At 30.4% G+C, this 17,972-nt stretch overlaps 1 protein-coding gene and 2 long non-coding RNA genes across 3 annotated transcripts; 1 reads left to right on the top strand and 2 right to left on the bottom strand.

The window, feature by feature from the left end:
- The first annotated feature begins 4,872 nt into the window (after positions 1 to 4,872).
- LOC114169383 lies at positions 4,873 to 6,301 on the top strand. Its single transcript, XM_028054524.1, has 6 exons — positions 4,873 to 5,010; positions 5,112 to 5,380; positions 5,455 to 5,622; positions 5,872 to 5,947; positions 6,025 to 6,120; positions 6,239 to 6,301. The coding sequence occupies exons 1-6, from the start codon at positions 4,873 to 4,875 to the stop codon at positions 6,299 to 6,301; spliced, it is 810 nt and encodes a 269-aa protein (XP_027910325.1).
- A 2,050-nt stretch (positions 6,302 to 8,351) lies between these two features.
- On the bottom strand, positions 8,352 to 9,803 carry LOC114168122. The gene is made up of 3 exons (XR_003600620.1): positions 9,722 to 9,803; positions 9,081 to 9,207; positions 8,352 to 8,596 (listed from the first exon to the last, which is right to left on the bottom strand). It is a non-coding gene; the product is annotated as an uncharacterized LOC114168122 (long non-coding RNA).
- A 5,830-nt stretch (positions 9,804 to 15,633) lies between these two features.
- LOC114168305 lies at positions 15,634 to 17,354 on the bottom strand. The gene is made up of 3 exons (XR_003600659.1): positions 17,279 to 17,354; positions 17,074 to 17,188; positions 15,634 to 16,061 (listed from the first exon to the last, which is right to left on the bottom strand). It is a non-coding gene; the product is annotated as an uncharacterized LOC114168305 (long non-coding RNA).
- Between the last annotated feature and the right edge of the window lie 618 nt (positions 17,355 to 17,972).

Raw genomic sequence — 17,972 nt, 5'->3', positions numbered from 1 at the left:
GATTTTTTATCAAGTTCATTCATTTATCTATTTGCAGAAGAGTTAAGAGTACCGATCGAGTCACTAAATATAATAAAAGTATATCGTAATTAGAGTCACTAATGAGAGCACATGTTTGCAGAAGCATTTAACTCTTTATCACGTCAATAATATTTATTTAAACGAACTTCTCATGTCGTGTAGTAATGGATCGAAGTTGGATGAATGCAATTTGAATCAGTGATGTCTATGAGAATGACGTTCAAGAGTTTCTAAAATTTGCTAAACGACACGAGACTACCTTGAATGGAAAATATTTTTGTCCCTGTGTTAATTGTTTGAACGGGAGACGACAAGAAGTTAAGTTGATGCGAGAACATCTTTTATGAGATGGCATCCTGAAGAGTTATACAATGTGGACCTGGCATGGTGAAGTTGTACACCTTCCAACCTTATCTCAAAGTCAAGAGTTTAATCCATATTGTGAGGATCGCATTGAAGATATTGGACAAGAAAATTTTCATATAGCACACGTGTATGATTCATTGAAAGATGATTTAGAAAAGACTTTATATCATGGTTGTACGAGTTTCACTCGTTTGTCAGTGACACTAAGATTATTTAACATTAAAGCCAAAAATGGGCGGACTGATAAAAGTTTATGTGAGTTACTAGAACTGTTGCATCTAATGCTCTCGGAAGGTAATACATTGCCAACCCGTCATTATGAGGCCAAAAAGATACTATGTCTGATGGGTATGGAGTACCAGAAAATTCATGCTTGTCCCAATGACTGTATTTTTTATAGAAAAGAGTTCAAAACATTAACTAAGTTTCCAAGATGTGGAGTATTGCGATACAAAGTTAAGGATGATGATGACAATGAAGATAACATGAAGAAAGGTCCTCCTGCAAAAGTGTTATGGTATCTTCCAATCATACATCGATTTAAGCATTTATTTGCTAATGTTGTTGATGCTAAAAACCTTATGTGGCATGCAAATGGAAGAAAAAGTGATGGATTGTTACGCCATGCAGCTGATTCACCTCAATGGAAGAAAATTGATACCCTCTACCCACAGTTTGGGAGTGATCCAAGAAATTTGAGGTTTGGTCTTGCAACTAATGGAATGAATCCTTATGGTAATTTAAGTAGCAAGCATAGTTCATGGCCAGTTTTGTTGATTATTTATAACTTGCCTTATTGGTTGGTTATGAAGAGAAAATACATGACGTTATCTATGATGATATCTGGACCAAAGAAACCTGGAAATGACATTGATGTTTATCTAACTTCGTTGATAGAAGATTTGAGATTGTTATGGGATGAAGGAGTTGAGGTGTTTGATGCATATGGAAAAGTCCATAATGAAGGAATATGGGAGAACATTCTAAAACTTCCATGATAGGTGCCTTTTTCATGTTCTTGTTTCATTGTTCATTTTGTTTTAAATCAATAATTATCTAACATGTGTTATTTTGTACATGTAACATGGAAGAGTCATCCAAGAAAAAGACTAGAGCAGCTATCCATCTACAAAAGCAAGCTCTGAAGCGATTGAGTAATGCTAAAAAACATGTGGACATAGAACCTAAGATAGCCAGGCTTGTAGGGCCTAATCGTCAGAATTTTGTTACTTATATAGGGGTGTTGGCTCGAACAAAGGTGTCTATTTTGGAACCTGATTGGGATCATGTGTCAGAAGTAGATAAAAATATGATTTGGTAGGATATTTGTGTAAGTTACCTATGAAATTGTGAATATTTACTACTTATTTCTAATGTATGTTAATTAATAATATCCTATATTATTGTGTAGGAAAACTACAACTTGGACACTTTTGATTAGAGATGGCAAACAAACCCGTCCCCGTGGGTATTGTCCGAACCCGTCCCCGTTTTGACGGGGAATCCCCGCATTGACTGGGTATGGGTATGGGGAATCCCCGATTTTTTCAATTGGGTATGGGGATGGGGATGGGGAAGAATATATCCCCGCCATAATACCCGTCCCCGCCATATCCTCATCCTCATTTAAATTATTAAAATATTTACAATTAATTAAGTAACCCTATATATATATATAGGGTTACTTAATTAATTGTAAATATTTTAATAATTTAAATGAGGATGATTTTTATTTTTTATTTCTTCTAAATATTTGGTTTCTCATGAAACTCATTTCGCATCTCCAAAATATTTTTTATTTTATCACAACCTTTATGTAATTATGTTAAAATGATGTATGTCAATTAAAAAAAAATTATGTCTAACATTTGAATATTTCTATTATTTTTTAATATTTTTTTATTGTATATTTTCCTTTCACATGAGAATATTTAATACTCTCAATTTAAGTGTTTAATAGCATAAACATTTCATTTACTAGGTAATATAAAAAAAATTCTTTACTTATTATTATTAATTTTTGTTTCATTTGAAGAACTCTTTTGTTTCGCTAAAACAATTTTTGTTATTTCTCAACCATTGAGTATATATGTTGATATTTGAAAAGTTTTCTTAGATCTCTAAGATGTTTTTCGTCTTATCATACCCTTAATTATACATTTGTTTTTCTTTGTGCAATTCCTTCCAATAATCTCCAAATTATTTATAAGACACACATTTGTTAATTTTTTAATATTTTTATTTTTGTTTATTTTCATCATATAGAATACTATTTCGATAAATTTTATCTAATTATTTTTTATTTTCTAACTCATTACAATCATACTTTAATATTTTCAATATAATTGTATAAATAATTTTTATTTACTACAATATAAAAATTTAATGTAATTGTCATGAATATTTTTTTATCACCATCCAACATATATTGGAGTTTAAAAAATACCAGATCTATGATAAAATTTTATTATGTTTATTATTTGTTCTTTGCGTCATCTTTTTTATCAAACATTGAGTATATATGTTGATATTTGAAAAGTTTTCTTAGATCTCTAAGATATTTTTCATCTTATCATACCTTTAATTATATATTTGTTTTCATTTGTGTGATTCCTTCCAATAGTCTCCAAATTGTTTATAAGACACACATTTGTTAATTTTTTTATATTTTTATTTTTTGTTTATTTTCATCATGTAGAATACTATTTCGATAAATTTTATCTAATTATTTTTTATTTTCTAACTCATTACAATCATACTTTAATTTTTTAATATAATTGTATAAATAATTTTTATTTACTACAATATAAAAATTTAATGTAATTGCCATGAATAGTTTTTTACCACCATCCAACATATATTGTGGTTTAAAAGATACAAGATTTATGTTAAAATTTTATTATTATATTTATTATTTGTTCTTTGCGTTATTTTAATCAAGTGATGTATTATAACTTTTATTAGTGTATAATAAATAGATTCATTATAATTTAAAAAACTGAAGTAAACAAACATTTAAAATATATTTTAATTTTAATTTTTTTTCCTTTTATATTTTTTAAGAATTTTTTTTCCTTTTATATTTTTTTAAAAATATTTTTAAAATTTATCAACTAGGTTTCATTAATGTTTGCAAATCTAATAAATATTTTGGTTCTCATTAAATTTTATTTGGTATTCTAATATAAAATGTAAACAATTATAATTTATTTCAAAGTATTTGATAATATTATGTTTCCTTTACCGTAATTTTTTATTATTTTATAAAAATTAATTAAAATTAATATTAAAGTAGTAAGAAAATAGGTACGGGTACGGGTACAAGATTATACCCGTTACCCGGTGGGGATGGGGATGGGATAAAAGTTTGATACCCGTTGGGTTTGGGTATGGGGATGGAGATGAACTTTTTTTACGGGGATGGGTATGGGATAGTGAAACCCGTCCCCGCCCCGCCCCGTTGCCATCCCTACTTTTGATTTCATACGGAGGAGGATAATATCGTCAATAGGAACAAAATGGAGAGCATTCAAGACGATGTTGTCAAGCTTCTATGTATTTGGGAAATACAAAGAAAAGTCTCCTTGTGAGATGTATGGCATAGACGAGCAAACATGGGAATCATTTGTTCAAAGTCAACTGGATCCCTCTTGGGAGGTATATTTCTTTATTCACACTTCAAATATTAAATATATGTAATGAAATTAACCATTTATATACATTATTGTTTCAATAGGAAAAGCGAAAGAAAGCATAGGCTATACAAAGCAAAAATGAAACACCACACGTGGAAGATATCTTTTGCTTGAACAAAGAATAATGGAAGAAAAGCTAAAACAAAAAATGGATTCAACAGGTTCAAATGAAGGATCGCTCAATCCTCCATCCCCTCCCAGCCGACATGAGAAATGGAAGTGGGCTCGTACTAAACCAGGAGGGCAAATGACATCCGAGAAATCAAAAATTATTGCTGAAAGAATTGTAAGTTAGTAACATTTGTTGCCTTAACAATTTATTATGTGTTGTGCTATGAGTAACAAATTGTTTTTACAGGATTCTCTTGTAGAGCAAAGTACACAAGGAAATTTTGTTCCTCAGGGTCGTCAAGACATATTGACCATTGCTCTAGGTATTGAAGAGCACCCTGGTTGTGTACGTACTGTTAGCTATGGTGTGGGTGTGAGACAATACTTTGGAAGTTATCAGCGCCAAAACACCACACAAATAGGGCCTATCACACCTAAGATGATAGAGCACTTGACTCAGACGATAAAGGCACAAGTTGCTGAAGAATTAAGGAATGAATTTGATCAACGATGGGAGTCCATGTCGCAGCAACATAATGTGGTACAAGAAGACGATGAAGAGGAGGTCACATAGACAAATATCTCAAACAGGTGTAAGTTGTATGTTGGAGAGGCCCCTCCTCCTTTAGTTGCCATTGGGAGATTATATCCAAGGGGATCAACCATGCATATTGTGCAAATGTCGGATGATTTGGCTAGAGTGGTAGTTGAAGATGTTAAAGATGCCACAACTCTAGTTCCAGTGCCTACAGAGGAGGTCAAAATAGTTGGAGAGGCACTAGGAACATTCATCTCATGGCCTAAACATTTAGTTAAGGTTATTTCAAAAAAGAAGTAGGTATATTTTTCTTCTTTACAATGATATACTTCATAATTTAACACAAACTTCGTATTTAACTTTGTTATTATATTTTTTAGGTTCATAGCAGACAAAAGTCCCCAGTTGCATGTGCTTTTAGCCATGAGACCCATTCCCAGCCCCAACCCAAGCAAAGTTTTAGTCCAATTCATGAGTTGGCTGGCATAGTCGAAGATCTTTTTCAAAAACCACTTGTCATTCCTTGGGATAAAACAGTCTTCAATGTTGACAGTAGTGATATACCACTATATGTCCATATGAACGATGTGTACGAAATCATCCAGGGGCATCAGATGCTGAACATTACAGTTATTCAACTATGGATACTGTGAGTACATTTTATGTTATATTGTGAAATCAATAATTGTCTCTAAACTTAATGGCTTAATGGTTTGAATGCAGGTATTTAGACGAATATGTTTCCAAAACAGGGAATGATGATGTCTATGGTTTCCTTAAGCCTCAACATATACAAAAGTCTGGAAATAAACATATGAAATGTCAAACGTACATTCAAAATTGGATGGGGAAATCAAAGAAAAGAATTTACATGGCACCTTATATTCATGCGTAAGTTCATCTTAGTCACTTTAGCTATTAATTAACTAATTCAAATCACTAATTATATTTCTTTTTTAGGTCTCATTGGTAATTGGTGATTATTTGTCAAATGGAGAATATTGTAGTTTGGTTATGCTCATTGCACAAACCCATCCCCTCAGCCATTAGAAATATACTACAAAAGTATGTTGTAGTCCCTTTATAATGTGTTATTTATGTCATGAAATATGTTTATTGACTAGTGACTTAACTTTTTAGTGCTTTGAATGTGTACAATGTGTTGGGTGGTAAATCAACTTCATCTTCACAAAATTTCAAAGTGATTACTGCTAAGGTATAAGTTTCCATATTTTATATTGTATGATTTGTACTTTTTTCATATATTAATTACTATAAATTTGATCTTCTTAGTGTAATATCCAAAAAAGAAGTTTTGAGTGTGGATACTATGTCATGTACTGGATGTGGACCATAGCTCGTGCTGCTCTAAAAGATTCTTGGGATGAGGTAAGGAATCAAAAGACTCCTCTTTGAAACATGTTTTTATGAAATACTTAACTAATATGCATTCATTGCTTTGAACTACAACTTTTTAACAATGTTGAACCATTGGGGATCTGAGAAGGTTGATGAAGTAAGGACTGAATGGGCCAAATACTTCTTGCAACTTAAAAATGTTTATATGTAAAAAGTTTCCTTTGTTGCATTAGTTTTCTTTCACTTAGGAAATATTTTGGTCAAATCCATTGTTGGATTTGAATTGTTGTTTAATTATGTACTCTATAAATTGTTGGAACTGCACTGTATGTATTTATTTGGTTTTGAATACAATAGGTTTTGGTTAGTTGCAATTACAAAAAGCACTTTTTAAAAAAAGAACAAGTATTAGACCATAACCGATCTAATACTTGCTGTTTTTTTTTAACAAGTGCCCAACATGTTAGATCATGTAACACCACAAGCGATAGAAAGGACTTTATCATGATACATTCCATAATGAATAATGCAAGATCGGGTGACAGAAACCGATCTAATATTGATACCTGACATCAGTTTTTTTCGACCAATCTAATAGCTTACAGACATATTACATCGTCTTATATTAGATCGGTTCGGACACCAATTTAATACACGCTTCAGAACCGATCTAATATCCTATTTTTATACTAGTGAATATATTAAATTATGTCAAACTTACGAGGAGAAATATGAATATTAAAAGACAGTGTGTTCTTTACACCATAATAATATCTTTCAATCAGTTTTTTTCTATATTAAAGACTACTAATATTTTTCTTACCCTGTTAGTTTGTTTAGATGAATTAACTTTTCCTAGTTTTAAAGCAAGGTCTTTTCTAAGTGTTTTAGTATTTGTTTTTCCTACGGTCTATATGTGTAGTTTATTTAAACACATATTATATTACATAGACGTTTTTTTTTATCTAAACAAAACAAAATAAATTATTATAGAAATATTTGGAATACACCAACCCATATAATTCATTATGATTCCTTACATTTACTTAGATATAAAAACATATTAGAATTTATTAAAACAATATAATTATCGACCATTCAATTGAAAGTACCCATGAAAAAGTCATATTAAATTTTACAATATGATTGGAGGGTATCAAATCAATAAACTAAATGCAAGTATGAATAGGTGTGGTAGAGAGATCTAAAGAAATTAACCGATAGTTTCTCTTTTTCATCGTAAACAACTATTAGGAATTTAAGTGTAAAAAAGTTAGATGGATCAAGACCTATAAATCTATTATTTTAAAGTTTTAGATCGAAAATGATATTAAATTTTTATCTGATTAAATTCAAATCTCATCAGTGTTGTGTCTCTCCAATAAACCTCCTATTCAAAAAACCCAACGAAGAGTATAAGAATTGATGGTTAAAACCAGCTACGATGGCTGGCTCAACCAAGTTTCTTCAGAAATCAGAGAAGTTTTCTGAAAAAAAGCCAAGAATTAGACTGGGCACGTTTTTAGTCATTTCCAATAATACACCGTCACTGCGTTGGATGCTTTGTTTAAAGTTTTAACCAATGCATGGTGCTGCTCTGATATAGGGCTATGAACCCTAATTAATATTTTTTCTGCTCAGATCATTTATTGTTTCCATTGAATAATTAAAAAGATGGAACTGTATCACGTGTAATAAATACAGAAGAAAGGTTACACGTCAGTAACTTTTTAAAGTGTGGATTCCTAGATTTTTTATTTCACTTAAATAACATATATAATTTTATTTTTTTTCAACAGTATATTGTGTTAATTATTTTCATATAGACATATAATATTAATCATAACGAAAGTTTTTTGTTTAACTCTCCCACAATAAGTAACACACTAGTAAAAAAAAAGTATAAAAGAAAGTATCATTAACTTAAACATATATGTGGAGATTATAAAAAAGCACACCAGAAATTTAATAAAAGAATACATAAAAGTCATAGAATCACTCCATATTTAACATGATTTAGTTGCTTTTTCATATTCTCATAACTTGTTATCTCATTACATCTTTGAAATGAAACGAAAAACAATTTCCTGTGTTTAAATTGAGTCTAGATTTTTTACTGATTTTTTTGTGCTGTTATTTACTGAACATTAAAAATACATTCTGTTAGTTTTTTAAATATTTTTTTTAATATATTTTAAAACGTCAAAATTAATAGTAATCAGTGTATTATAAAGGCACATTAGAGGAACAGCACAAAAAACTCAACAGAAAATCCAAATTCGTCTATCTTATTATTGCGATATATTCATAGATAAATGTCTTGACACCTCAAAAGCCTCAAAATTGTACATTATTTGCATCTTCAATCTTCATGGAACGAGAAATGTTCTATGTATTCATAGTGAACCAAGGAATCGACTTGTCTTCGGAGAGAGCCTTAGATCAAACCACTTGCCAGAAGATCTAATGGCTTTGAATTCAAACGTCTGCGTTTTGGTTTTCCTTCCTGGTATTTGGATTTCCCATCCACCCAAAAATAATTCCATTAAACCAATTCAAAATTAACAAAAAGTAAAAAGGTTTTGGATGGAAAAGCAAAACAAGAAATAATATAATACTCCCTTAAATTCAAATTATTTACAGCTGTGAAGTATTATTACAAGTTATTGCTAACAGTAAAAAAAAAAAGTGTAACCTCAAAAATGTCAAAATGTGACTGTATGATTATAAATTTTCAATTTAAATCACCGAGAAAATAATGAAACTTTCTCATTTTTTCACATCAAATCTCTCCAGACATAAAGAACAAAATTGGTCTGTAATATTGTCCTATTTTGTTTAGTTATTATTAGTAGGATTTACTGATAAGCAAACATCATTAACAAACAGAAAATTTTTCCAATTTTTTTTGAACTAATATAATGTTGCATGCTGTAAAACACAGATAAATCATGAGCAGCATTGTGTTGCAGTAATTTTGAGATGCTAACCTCGTCATATTGTAATGTCTGTCCTGTTAAAGATGAAATAGTGCATTTGATTAATAACATCATCCATTCATTTTTTTTGCCTTCAGATAACATACTTGTTGCAGTTGTTGGATCTCTTTCTTATTACCTGGTTGCAAAAATACATGGTTTAGAAGATGAAATAATAGGAACTATTATTTGTGAATAATGATGTTAATTTACTTGATTTTATGAGGTAAATAAATAAAATGTTTGGTTAGTGTAGTTAGATATATATCTTGAAAGAAGTTGTTAAAGATAAACATAATAATGCTTACTGTTAAATAATAATAAAAAAAAACTTTAAGTGGCTATAATATGTAAAAATATATCCAAAATAATACAAGAACATAAAGAAGAACTAGATCCATATAGTTTAAAGCGAGCTTCAAACAAATACCGGTCTACTATGAGATAATATATTAAGGTTTAATGTGTTTATAAACTTAACAGAATGTCATTCTTTTGATTATCTTGAAAGAAATAAGAACAGTTTTAGTTATTCAGAACAAAAAAATATATAGATAAACATTAAAAAAAATTAAAATATAGATGTTTAACCTTTTTACACACAATAATCTGACATAAAATATGAAAATCTATTGCATTAAAAAACTTAGAACCTCAGAAAGAGAACTTCCGGTGACAGCAAAAATATGAGAATGGAGAAGAAAGGGAGCACCGAGAAAGTTGAAGGTTTCAGCGATTTAGGTTACATTTATATAGCCGAATACGAGGGTCCACCGTCTCAGTTACTTTGTGGTTGTAAAATTATTTAATTATCTTTTATTAAATAAGATCAGTAATTCAATTTTTTAAAGCATGACTTCTCTTAAAAACCGTCATAAAACTTCTTATATGTAATATTTTAAAGAGTGAATTCATATCCATAATTTTGAAATGTAATTGATCTGTATTGATAAGAAAACATTTGTGCACAATCGTTCAACATGGTGAATGAAGAACGTGAAAAAAGCTTACTTACTAAAAAAATATTATCACATTAATCATAATAAATTTAAAATTATTGATATTAAAGTATATGCAGTACGATGATAAGACATGAATTATTTGATGATGAGATATTTTAATTTAATTAAAACAATCTGATAAAGAATTTAAGGACCAGGGTTAATATATATATAGATATAGATATTAACTGTACTTAATATATAGAATTTTTGATGTGCTTTTCTGATACCTTCTTTCAAACAAGACAAAATTGGCATGGAACAAAAGCATCGGTGCATTGCTGTCCCGGACACTGTCTTTTTGAAATAATTAACAAAAATGAATTGTCCTTTCCTAACGTGGCAGCCATGCAATGTTTATGCTGTGTAAAAAATATGTTAAAAAATACAAACAGCTGTAAATAATTTGAATTTAAAGGAAATTAACTTAAAATATATACCACTGTTATTTCTTTGTTTTTATTTTTATCAAAAACTTTTATTTTACTTTTTAACTGGTTTAATGCAATTATTTCTTGGTGGATGGGAATCCCAAATGCCAAGAAAGCACAAAACCTAATTAATCTTACAGCATCGTAAACGCACATTGTAATTGAACACTGTAATTGAACACAGTGTAGAACATGATTTTCTGGATAGTGGGAAAGAAACATTTATTTGGCTAAATTGATAATTTTTTTATTGAGAAATTTTATTATTTATTTTATACTAATTTTATGATGCATGCTCTACAGAAGTATGATAGTTAAATAATCATAGAAAGTTTACAACCGCATCATAATGGAGCAAGTTGGCCTCAAATTCGGCTATATAAATCTTAACATAAAACCATAAAAACTCACACTCATCTTCGCACTTCCTTTTTCATTCACATGCTCTGCGCTGCTGATAACATTATTTCGTATTTTAGTTGTTTTATATTTTTTTACTTCTAATCTCTATTATGAGTGTGTGAAATAAAATAATAGAAAGTAATTCTGGTAGAAGAAAATAAGGTGAAACTCAAGCAAGCATGATTAGACAAGAAAGATTGACTTTTACACAAATAATCATGTCGAGGGGTACCGAGATCAAGTCCAGCACTACAAACATGGAGAAAGGACTTACATATATATATATATATATATATATACTGCCTTGGACCACCCTTGGAAGGCCAAAAGGCGGCCATTGGGCGCTAGGGTCACTCAATGAGCGCGCTGGTGGCTCGCTGGGCAAAAATGACAGACCAGAACTGTAGTATTTGAGTTGCTGGGCGAAAATATCGCTCGTCCAGCGAATTACATGTCTGAAAACATCAATTTTAGGCCTCGCTGGGCGAGAATGAAGCCGCTGGGCGAGAATATCGACTCTAATACGCGAATATGGTTATTTAATCATCTTTCTACGAGAGTATTAGGGGATTCCTCATTTTTCACAAATAGAAACACCTTGGGTGCTTGGGAGACACTTTTGGAGGCTATTAAGGGTGTTGGAAAACTCTCCATTCTCCTTCTTCATCCATGGAGGTTTTACCCCTTTTGGGTTGGAGAGGATGATGGGCTACAAAATTGGAGGCAGAGATGCGAATGGGAGGCACAATTAGAGCATGAAGCAGTATTCAAGAACCTTGGGAGAGGGATTGTTTCTACTTTATGGTTCCAATTTCTTCTCTATTCTTCAATTTTGTAAAACCCTAGGTTCTCCACCATGGAGATCAATTTCTATTTTGTAAACTATTCTAACAATATGTCTTCTAGATCTCCTTGTCTAGGCTAAAACTTGCTCACCTGTTATTCAAGTTATGATATACTTTAATCAAGTAAGTTTGGGCTCACATACTTGTGCATGTAGGTTCAATTCAAATGGAGGTATTGTGGATTTGTTTGCAGTTTGGTTACAGGTTGTGTAATAAGCATGTTGTAGCTTACAAGGGTACTGGAACATAGCTGTTAGGTAGCAGTTTTTAGGAAACAAGCATGAATGAAGCATCTATTGGTTGATACATGAAAGAAATCACTAGGAGTATGGGATCAAAAGCGCATGAGAATTTTATGTTCAATCTTTTTTTCATGTTTTGTAGTAGGGCCTAGTATTTGCTTTGTATGTATAGACATGCAATGTTCTTAACCTTTGTGTTATTTGAGAAAGTCAGGTTTATGCACAGTAGATCTAGTATGGGAGAGGAAACCTTAAAACTTTTTTATTTTCTTTTTGTAATGTGTATACGGGTTGAGATAATCCATCCAATTATCTCATTAATTTAATTTATTTATTTTTGCCGATCAAAAAAAATGTAAAATATTGAATTCTTGTGTAAAATTGTGTTGTTAATTTATATGCTTTTCCAATTCATGTTAGTATTTGATTTTCATGCTTAATGCTTGTTAATCACCCATGGCTTGTTTGTGGTTCTTGAGGTGTTGGAAACATCTTTAGAATCTATATTTGAAATTAAATACCTAATTGATGCTTATATCTAGGAATAGAACTTGGTTCATTAGTAATCTTAGATTCTTGAAACTAATGCATGATTACACTTGTTGAGGATTCAAGGAATTGAAACTTGATGAGTGATCATAGGCTTAAAGGCTCTAGGAATAGGATTTGAGTATTCTTGTGAATTGATTTTAACATGAATATGGAATTGGGATAATTTAGAATGCATGAGAATGAAATGGTTGAAGTCTAATTTTGACAAATTGTAAATACACTATGTTAATTTCTTGTTGCACACCAACTGTTTCATAAAATACAACAAGAATTTCTTAGTATGTTTGTGAACTTTGTGTCTAATTGAGTCGTGAATTGCGAGAGTTGTCATGCGTTACACAAGTCCCTTGTGAGAAAACGATAAAATACTTATTACTTGTTATGTGTGACCAGTGCACTTGCCGTGTTGGTTTTCCACTAACAGTCGCCGGAAGCTCGTTTCTGAAATCGTACGTTTTCACAGAATAGGTTCCATATTTTATCTCAAATTATTGTGTGTAAAGAAGTTAAAATATTATATTTTCATTTTTTTTCTTTAATGTTATCCATACTCTTTCCTCCTTCTTTTTTCCCTCAGAATAATTACCTGTTCTTATTTCTTTCAAGACAATTTGTTAAATTATAACCACATGAAACACGTTAATCTATATTAATATATTATGTCATAGTGGGTTACTGGTATATGTCTGAAAACCTTGCTTCAAACTGTGGATCTAAGTTTATGTACTTGTATATTCTGAATATATTTTTACATATATATACAGTCACTTAAGATTTTTTTTTTTTCATTTAACAGTAAGCATTATGTTTATTTTTAGCAACCTGTATATATATATATATTACTATATATTTATTCATCTCATTAAAGAAAGTAAAATAGCTGATCTATCTCAGAAATTTAATACTTAAAAATTATTAGACATTATGTTAGTTTATACAGCAAGAAAACTGTGGCAGAAAGATCTTATTTACAAATAATATTTCATATTATTCGATCTTCTAATCCATGTTATTTTTTGCAAACAGGTAAGAAGAGATCCAACAAATGCATGCAAAGATGTTATTTCAATGCATCAAAAATCAAGAGCTGCTGCTAATCAAATAAATGATTTCATCTTTCACAGGAAAAAACATTACAACATGACGAGGTTAGCATATACAAAACTACTGCAACACATAAATACTGCTGAGATCTACATGTGTTTTAGATCATACAACACAATGTACAGTCACAGAAATAATTAATTTAATTAGTTAAATGAAATTTTTTAAAAAAATTACTGTTTGTTATATATTTAATTATCAATAAACTCTACTAATAATAATTAAATATTATAGTACAATATTACAGACAAATTTTGTTCTTGCATGTGTGTTGAGAAATTTGATGTGGTTTAAATTATATTAGTGATTTAAATTAAAAAAATTGTAATCATATCATAAAATTTTGACATTTTTGAGGATGTATTTTTTATTTTTACTGTTAGCAGATAACTTGTAATAATATTTTGGCTTTAAATAATTTGAATTTAAGAGAATATTATTTCTTGTTGTTCATTCTCATCCAAAGTCATGTTATATGATATTTCGAAAGCAATATCCTACGTGTTTATTTGTTTTTTTTTCCATGATCTGCATTCGGATATAGAAAACAAAAGAAAAGCATGTAACAAATTCATTTTTGTGGTTTTAGAACTTGAATAACGATGAGGTGAAGTGTACCGTGCACTCCCACTTGAATAACAAATTCATTTTCTGTATTTATAACAATAGCAAGAAAATTGTAAATTAAATAATTAAATATTACTCTGAACACTGTTTTCTGCGTTCTTCTGGTCTGATAAAACAAAATTGGCATGCAAAGAACCAATGCATGGCTGTCTGAGATGCATTCTCTGCCTTTCTCTGGAAATAATTAAAAAGTAAATTTGTCCTTTTCTGGTTTCAAAGAATTATTGTTTTGCACATGATTCCAGTGTACCAAAGAAAATCCTCAAGAAAAAACAAAGAAACTTTTACCACAGAAAAAAAGTAGAGAGAATATGATTTAACATCACAGAAATCTGATTGCATGCAAAAGGGTTAGATTCATCGTTCCAAGGCTTCTGCAATGCAACACAGGTGTATCAGAGGGACCAGGATCAATCACAAATTCCAGATGTATCAGAGCGACCAGGATCAATCACAGATTTGAGTTTTAAATGTTTAGGAGCGTTAGAAACAAAGTTTGTTGTAATTAGATGTGAAAAAATGAGTATTTTTTGTATAATCACACAATCACATTCTGAGTATTTTTTGTATATTACGATCCAATGAATTTACTGATACAACCTGTATTCAAATATGCATTTACTTTACTCACGAAAAGTTCCATTTCAACATGCAACTAGTTTAAAATGTGAAACAGATTACCATGAACGCATTAATGTACACAAATATCCATTTACTTTGGTAATCAAAGTTTCATTTCAACATGCAAGTGGTTTAAAATGTTAAATAGATTAACGTGAGCACATTAATGTAGCATTCAGATGGTGAAGTAAGTTACAAAACCCAAGACTTCGGTAAATTGCGTTATTACTGCTTTAGGAGAAAATTTCTGAAAATAAAAAGCCAAGAATTAAAGCATCTGTCAGAAGGAAGTGAATTACACTGGCTTAAGATAGTCTCATTATGAATTTGTCGTTTTTTTTTCATAATTTATCTCAATTAAAAGAGAGAAAGACTATGAATCTGTAACTTTTTAAGATAGCTGGCTGAATGAAATTTGTTCAGAAATCAGAGAAATTTTCTGAAGGAAGAAAATTACTGCTGGACACAGTTTTCGTTTGAAGTTTCGTTCCTCCTTTTAATTTGTTTTTAATGAACAGCAATGCATGTGTTTAGTCTGTAAAAATTTTCAGGTATATATGGTGCTGCTCTGACATAGTATGAGAAATGCCAATTAACGTTTTTGCTCTGCATTATGCACAAGGGTAAAAGGAGCATGACCTTGAAAATAATGCATGGTGAGAAAAGAAAAGAAAAACTTTCTTTGACTCATAAAACTTTGAAATGTGTGCCATGAATTTACTGATACAACGTATATTCAAACATGCATTTACTTTACTCACGAAAACTTTCATAAGTTACAAAACACGAGACTATGGTATATGGTAAATTGCGATATCACTGTTATAACATAGGTGGCTCAACGAACGAAGTTTGTTGAGAAAAAACAGAGAAATTTTCGGAAAATATAAAGCTAACAATTAAAGCATCTAGAAGTAAGTGAACTACATTGGCCGAACTTTTCGTCAAGTTTTTTGTCGTTTCAAATAATGCAGTCTGCATTGGAATTCGGTGACTGTCACTACCAATGCATGTGTTTGATCTGAGACAGTGTAATTAAGGAATACACCGATGATGCTGCCAATTAACGTTTTTGGTGTATCCTTATGAATCCAGCCATGACTTCTGCTCTGCATTATGCAGCAGAAGCCGAAAAGGAGCATTCATAAAAACTTCTTACCTCTGCAATCTGCATGTTTGCCATATGTACAAGGATTCAACGTTCTACCAATCAAAATCTCTTAAATATCATCAATATTTTATTTCTCTATATTCATGCATCAATCACTGTATTACGTAAAATTCCAGCTAAGAAAGATGTGAAAGATAAACATAAATATCATTTCTAGATGAAAGGATGGGTCAGACTTGAATGTTGTTTTTGTTTACAAAGAATGCACAAACACATTATCGTTCAAGTCTGACCAATCCTTTCATCCGATATGATATTTATCTTTTATCTATTACATATTTTTTAGCTGGAATTTTACTTAATACTTAATACAGTAATATCGCAATTTACCATAGTCTCGTGTTTTGTAACTTATGGAAGTTTTCGAGAATAAAGTAAATGCATGTTTGAATATACGTTGTATCAGTAAATTCATGGCACACATTTTAAAGTTTTATGAGTCAAAGAAAGTTTTTCTTTTCTTTTTGTGCATTTATTTCAATGTCATGCTACTTTTACCCTTGTGCATAATGCAGAGCAAAAAGGTTAATTGCCATTTATCATACTACGTCAGAGCAGCAGCATATATAAATTATTACAGACCAAAGACATGCATTGGTGTTCATTAAAAATAAATTAAAAGGCGGAACGAAACTTTAAACGAAAAGTGTGTCCAGTAGTAATTTTCTTACTTCAGAAAATTTCTCTGATTTCTGAAATTTCATTCAGCCAGCTATCATAAAAAGTTACAGATTCATAGTCTTTCTCTTTCTCTCGTTTTCTTGAATGAAATTATGAAGAAAAAAGAAACGACAAATTGATAACATTAGACAAAAAAATTTGCAATTACAATCCTTTAATAATTTTACACTCAACAATTTTAACCTGAAAGGCACCAGGTGTCAATTTTGTGGTGTAAAATTTCTATTAATTAAAATAATAGCATTTCTAATAACATTCATAATTTTTTTAATACTTTTGATAGATCTTAAAACACAGATAAATCTCAGCAGCATATTTATGTACTAACCTTATGAATTGTAATGTCTCTGCTGTGAAAGATGACATAGTGTTTTTGATTAACAACATCGTCCGTTGATTTTTGATGCATTCGAAATAAGATAGTGTAATGCTTCTGTTCTTACCTGTTTGCAAAATATATATGAACGACTGAATTTGCAAAGAAAAGAAAGAAAGGGTTTTTGGGAGGAAAAAAGAAGAGAAAGTGATCTCACCAAAGCCATTCATGAATCTACACTTGATATATACAAACCATCGTTGGTTCCTCATATTGCACTGCATATATTTATAGTGCACCAGGAACCAACTTGTCCAAGAAATAATATTCCTTTAAATTGAAATTATTTACAGCTGTAAAATGTTATTACAAAGTTATTGCCAATACTAACTCAAACATGTCAGAATGTATGATTATATAAAATACTCATTTTTTTCTCATCAAATTACAACAAACTTTGTTTGTAACGCTCCTAAACATTTAAAACTCGAATCTGTGATTGCATTGCAGAAGCCTTGGAACGATGAATCTTACCCTTTTGCATGCCTGCCATTTGTACACGCATTCAGATTTCTCTCTGTCAATAATAATCACAAAATCAATGTTACTTATTTCTCCTCTCTTATTTCTAAGACCAAATTTTATCTTCAAACGATAACAGATATTGAACTCATTCATGGTGAGTAACGGTAACACAATTGAAGTGTCTATGATTTCTCATCGGAAGCTATCAATGAATTAAAATGGTTAGATCATGAAATTATAATATCATGTACTTATTAACTTCAACTTAGTTACAAATTTCACTCACTTATATTGTTGACATGTGTTCGTCTTTGATAATATAACCGTTGTACTGCACTAATATCAGTATAGATGAAAAACTCACAATCTGATGATAATGAATTTTC

This window comes from Vigna unguiculata, chromosome 11 (genome assembly GCF_004118075.2).
Source record: "Vigna unguiculata cultivar IT97K-499-35 chromosome 11, ASM411807v1, whole genome shotgun sequence".
NCBI classification, from domain to species: Eukaryota; Viridiplantae; Streptophyta; class Magnoliopsida; order Fabales; family Fabaceae; genus Vigna; species Vigna unguiculata.
The sequence above is the reverse complement of the archived record's forward strand: the minus strand, read 5'-3'. Positions and strand labels throughout refer to the sequence as shown.